The sequence below is a fragment of the Melospiza georgiana genome, chromosome 13, assembly GCF_028018845.1.
Source record: "Melospiza georgiana isolate bMelGeo1 chromosome 13, bMelGeo1.pri, whole genome shotgun sequence".
Lineage (NCBI taxonomy): Eukaryota > Metazoa > Chordata > Aves > Passeriformes > Passerellidae > Melospiza > Melospiza georgiana.
In genome coordinates this window covers 1,997,311-2,003,310 of record NC_080442.1, presented here as the reverse complement: position 1 = coordinate 2,003,310, position 6,000 = coordinate 1,997,311, and the positions used below count along the sequence as shown (strand labels likewise).

The 6,000-nt window shown below is 49.9% G+C and overlaps 1 protein-coding gene across 1 annotated transcript in view; it reads left to right on the top strand.

Moving 5' to 3' along the window:
• The first annotated feature begins 1,043 nt into the window (after positions 1 to 1,043).
• ALPK3 (alpha kinase 3) overlaps positions 1,044 to 6,000 on the top strand; it is a 32,679-nt gene continuing 27,722 nt past the window's right edge. The window contains exon 1 of the mRNA XM_058033395.1: positions 1,044 to 1,222. Within this exon, the coding sequence (XP_057889378.1) occupies positions 1,080 to 1,222 (143 nt within the window). The 5' untranslated portion in view covers positions 1,044 to 1,079. The remainder of the gene's footprint in view (positions 1,223 to 6,000) is intronic.

Here is a 6,000-nt window from a genome sequence, read left to right as displayed (position 1 = left end):
TTCATTTGGTATTAAATCACAGCTAGTAATTGTTTGTGACATGTATCCACCTTTTACATCTCTCTTTTGTGCTGTATTTTTTAGAGACTGAATAAATACCATCACAGACTTTCTCTTGGGCATTCTGGGGTAAAAAACAGGCTGCCAAGTGATGTGAGGATGTGACTGCCATGCCCATGCTGAGAGGTGCTGCCAGGCAGGGTGGGAGCCTTGTGCTGCAAGGAAGTGGGGAATGTTGGAACTGATCCTGAGAAATCACGGAATAACCTGGAAGGGACCCACAAGGACCATCAAGTCCAACTTCTGGCCCTGCACAGGACACCCCAACAACTCCACATTGTGCCTGAGAATGTCCAAAAGCTCCTGGAGCTCTGGCAGCCTTGGGGTCATGACCATTCCCTGGAGAATGTGTTCAGTGCCAAACCATCCTCTGGGGAAGAATTTTTCCTGATATCCAGTGAAATCGTGACACAACTTCAGTGCTGTACCACCAGGTTCTATCAGTGGTCACCTCTTTGAGATGTGAGAAATCCCTTGTGATGGGGCAGTTATTATAGGGAAAAGTTCACTTCTTCCAACCATCCTCTGGGGAGGAAGCTTTTCCTGATATCCAGTGAAAATCTGACACAACTTCAACGCTGTACCACCGGGTTCTGTCAGTGGTCACCACAGAGATCTTTGAGGAGTGAGAAATGCCCGTGGTGAGGTGGTTATTGTAAGGAAAAGTTCACTTCTTCCAACCATCCTCTTTTCCTGATATCCAGTGAAAATCTGACACAACTTCAACGCTGTACCACCGGGTTCTGTCAGTGGTCACCAGAGAGATCTTTGAGGTGCAACAAATTCCCCCGTGATAGAGCGGTTATTATAAAGAAAAGTTCACTTCTTCCTCAAAAGCCGGACTCGATGGCGAGAGGAGGAGGAGGAGGAGGAGGAGGCGGCCGGGCAGGCGGCCCGGGGAGGCCGGGCAGCGGCCGCGTCACGATTGACAGCGGCATGTGCGGAGGGTCTATAAACGGCGGCCGTGAGTGACAGGGAGGGCAGCGACGGCCGCGGGGCACGGCAGCCGCACTCCGGCCATGAGCTCGACCCGCAGGGCCCTGGCGGGCCTCTACGGGCGGGGAACGAGCCACATCGACGGCGCCGAGGAGGCCGAGAGCGCGGCCTGGGCCTCGCGGCCGGACCGACGGAGTTACCTGCTGGGCATCCGGCCCCAGAACAGGTGAGCGCCGGCCCGGGGGAAGGGAAGGCGCTGCTCTGGGGGCTGTCCCCGAGCTGCCCGCGGCCCTGGGTGCGGTGACGGCGGGCGCGGGGACGGAGCGGGCCGGGGGTGCAGCGGGGAGGCCGGGCTGGCCCTCACCCGACCCATGAGGCCTCGCAGGGAATGCGAGGCCAGCTGGAAGTGGTGTTGACAACGGGCCTGGCCGTCCCTGGGGAGCTGCTCCAGGGGAGAAAACCGAGCGATGGCTCGGGCTCTCCAGAGGGGCTGCTGTGAGCTCTAGCCCAGTCCCTCGCCTCCCCAGAGAGAGCTGGCGGTGTCGCAGCTATTGCGGGGCTGGGCCTGTGGACACGGCGCATTGCGTGTGGCTGAGCAGGTGTGTGAAGTGGTGGTGGAATCATAGAATAGAATCATGGAATGTCCTGTCCACAAGGATCATCGAGACCAGCTCCTGGCCGTGCCCAGGACACCCCAACAATCCCGTGCTGCGCCTGAACTGGTTGTCCAAACACTCCTGGAGCTCTGGCAGCTGTGGGGCCATGACTGCTGCCCTGTGGAGCCTGCTCTGGTGACCCACCAGAACAGCCTCCACACCTTCTTCACCCTTCTGAGTGAAGAACCCTTTCTGAATATCCAATAATCTAGTATATTTTATCCCCCCCTTGTACAGCTTCATGCTGGCCCCTCGGGTCCTGTTGCTGGTCAGCAGAGAGCAGAGATTGATCGGTGCTGCCGCTGCTCTTCCCCCGTGAGAAAGCTGCAGACCCCAGTGAAGGCTCAGTCCAAGCAGTTTTTATGAAATCCTGACAAACACCAGTGTCTCCAGTTAAACTCAGGGAACAGCACTGACCTTCCTGCCTTCATTGTAGTGAAGTGCCTTGCCAGACAGAGCGAGGGGCCTGCTGGGTGCCTTATCTTATTGTCAAAAAGGCATTTCTGCACTGTAGATAGGGGGTGAGCAGCAATGAGATCAGCATTCCTGGGTCAGGAATGGCCTCCAGCGCAGGGTCTGGGGTAGGAATAAGGCTTTGTTCGCAGGGGGAAGGTATGATAAACATGCTGTCAGCTGAGCCTGACTGAGGTTAGCAAACACAGAATTACAGGGTGATATGCCAGCAGCACCCAAGGTGTCGGTGATTGTGTGAGACACTCAAAAAAAGCCTTGAAATTGCTTTGAATTTGCTGGGAATGCTCTTCAGTCTATGAGCTCTCCAAATGAGTGTGCCTCTTCCCTGCTGATGGTTTATAAATAATCCATTTCCAGCGTGTCAAGCATTGATGCCTCAAGGAGTCAGACATTCATAAAAATAAATGCAGGACCAAAAGAGATAAAAAAGTGCTGCTTGGAAGTCAGGTGTTAAAACTGGGGTGACGCCAAAGTGAAGTTGCCTAAATTCAGTTCCTCTGTGGGGGTATCATGTCGTGCTGGGGTGTGAGCTAATCACAGACTGGCTGCACACAGTGATGTCTTCAGCACCACCAAATGTCCATATGGAGTCCACAGCCTGTGGCCTCAGATCATACCAGGGACTGGAAATCTCTTAACTGAGCCCAGTGACTCCATTCTGTGGATTACAAGCAGAGAGGGGTTTTAATAAAGAAGATGTTGAGGTATTTGGGTTGCCTACAGCTTAACTTTTATTTTCCTTGACTACTCTCAAATTGCAGCTTTAATCAGTTTAACCATAAAGGAGTGTTCATCCATCCAGCAAGAAACACCTTTAGTATTCCCAGTTGGATTCCCAGAGTTTCCTCTGTTGGGGAAGGCAGGGAGCAGTGCAGCACCCATGCAGGCAGTGCTCCTGGTGTCTTCTGGCTGCAGCACCCCTTGGGGCTGTGCCTCAGGCGTGGCAAATCCAGCCCATAGCTGCAGAGCTCTGAGCCCTGGACCTTTTGAGCTTTTCAAACTAATGCTGCCATGGCTAGACTCCAATTTCCATCAGTGGGAGCCCAGTGCTGGCAAAGGGACTCTGCTGCCCCAGTTAAATCAGCAGCACATTCAATTTCCACAAATTCTCCAATCGTTTTTCCAACCACTTATGTGCATGATCGTCAAAGCCTGTGGCAAGGCAATTTAATTTTGTCTCTTAAATCCACTGTCTGCCCATTCTGTTGTAAGAAGCAGTGACTAAATAATGGCTAAATGGCAAAATTGACCTTTCCCAGAGTTCATGGCAACTTCTAGGTTCTCTAATGAGTTAGGGAGGAGGAATATAAAAGTCAGGTTCCCTGCAGAGCCCTACAAGTGCTGAAGACTTGAGCTGGGATTTTTGGAAACCGTTGTCTAAAATGCAGGGCAAGGGCTTGAATGAAGTGTGGCTTTTTATGTTGTAATTGAAAAATGTATCATAACAATTCTGGGAAGCAAATGACTGGAATGGTATAGCAAGGAGACTTTCAGAAAGCAATTATGGTTAATTAAATCCAGGAACATCTGGAGAGCATACCTGGGAGAACTTGAAAAGCACGATGAGCAACATGCAGAACAGCAGATAACACTGAGCAGCTCTCTAACACAGAATGGGTTTGGATTTGCTGGGTTTGAAACTAACAAAGGCCAATGAGACAAACGCAGGATTGCTGTGGGAGGCTACTGTAGCAATTAGGAAACAAAAATGGATATTGTGATCCAAAGAAAATGTGGGGTTTTTCAGGTTTCTCTCTTTCTGTCTTTATGTGTATCTATAGAGTATGTTTAACTAAAATATTTGCCTGTTCACCACTTCTTAAAGCAGTAGAAAGTGTAGTAACGTGGTAGAGGTACACAAAGACCTGGAGAGATCTTTTAAAAAAGAAACTGAGGTTGGAAATCCCTGCTCCTGGGGTGACTTATGAACACGCTCTGCCCTGTGGATCCCAGCACAGGAATGGAGCTGTTGGAACGAGTCCAGAGGAGGCACCAAGATTGTCAGAGGGATGGAGCACCTCTGCCATGAGAAAATGCTGGAATTGTTCATCCTGGAGAAGCCTTTGGGTAACCTGATTGTGGCCTTCAGTACCTGAAGGCAGCCTAAGAGAAGGATGGAGAGAGACTCTTTACAAGGGCCGGAGTGACAGGACAAGGGGGAATGGCTTCAAACTGACAGAGGGCAGGGTTAGATGGAATATTAGGGTTCAGTTCTTCCTGTGAGGGTGGTGAGGCCCTGGCACAGGGTGCCCAGAGGGACTGTGGCTGCCCCATCCCTGGGAGTGCTCCAGGCCAGGCTGGATGGGGCTTGGAGCACGCTGGTCTAGGTCACCTGCCCATGGCAGGTGGTGGAACAAGATGAGCTTTAAGGTCCCATCCAACCCAAACCATTCTGTGATTCTGTGTTGAGGGCAGTTTGGATGTCTTACTTGGTCTCCCTAACCCTGTTGGAGGAAAGGGATATCATGTAAATTGAAGGATTTGAATCAGGTAACCAGAACATGATTTTTCTGGGTTTTAACTTGTAGAATTTTCTAGAGGTGGTGCTAAGAAAGCCAGAAGAATAGAGGTGTTGAAAGTGGCCATAGATAGAACATCATCCTTTTATTAAACAGAGTATTCAGGGTATTTACTCTTTGTGCTCTTGGGAACTAGACTTTAGTAAGGATTTTCCATGTGAGCAAACAGCTCCATGTTTTTCCTTTCCTGCTCTTTTAACATACCTGATATTGGACAGTGTCAGGAGCAGCTTATGGCCACAGTGATTTATCCTCTGCTCTGGCTGCTGACAGGATTTTTTAAAATCTTTATGTTGTTTTTTTTTTAAACAAACCTGTTATGTCTCAAAGCAATTATTTCAAGCAAGTGATTATTTCACTGTCAGTCCTGTTCAGGGTCTACCTTAGCTGCATTCATGGGCCACAACCCTCAAGACATCTTTTTAGATGTCCTTTTTGTAAGAACTAGCAAATCTGGAGAGTGTATTGTGCAGAGAGATGCAGTTTTATATAAAACTTTCATCTGAGTGCTAGGCAAACCTCTGCTGGAAGTGATCTGCACCTCTTACCTAATGCAGCTGTCTGCTCCTCAGTCTCATTAGAGACTTGCTTCCTTGCTTGAATGTCTTTCTACTGTCACAGCTACATCATATCCAGATATTTATAGAGTGTAGTGGCATTGCCTCTGAGCTTTTCTTGGATAACTCTGCTCGGGGTGGCACTTGAGCTCAGGAGAGGGCCTTGCCACCTGGCTCTTCTGGCTGCAAACCATTCCCAATCTTGTCCCTCTTGCTTTGCACATAATATCAAATGAAGGAGAAAGATCTGTTGCTATAATAAAGTGTGCTGAGGAAACTGAGGAAGCCCTTGGTTCCTGAAAAGCAGGTTTAGTTCAGTGGCGTTCCCTCTTTGGCAGCTGGGTACCTGTAATGTCCAAGGGGACTTTGCTTTTGGCCAGGAGTGGTGTAACCCCCTGGTCAGATGCCAGCTGAGGCAGCTGAGAGCACTCAGTCAGTTTGATTTGTGGCATGGAGGTGTCTCAAACTCTGGGAAGAGGGACAGCTAGTTCCTACAGGAAAGGCAAAGTTTGGGGTGTCAATGAGTCATCTCCATACCCTGTGACCTGCAGCACAGAAGAGGTTGTTTCCCATTGCTGGAGGGCTCTGCTTTGAGTGGGGCTCCTCAGCAGCTGTGCACTCTGAATAACCATCCTCAGCAATTCCAAAGGGAGATTTTTCAGCTCCCTTTCCAGAGCCTCCTGTCCATATGTAAATATCCCCTAGGAAGCCAAGTGGAGCTGAGTGAGTGTCCTGATAAGCCCATGCCCTTCAGGGTCACCATAAAGACACAGAGGATATCACATGTGAGAACTGTGC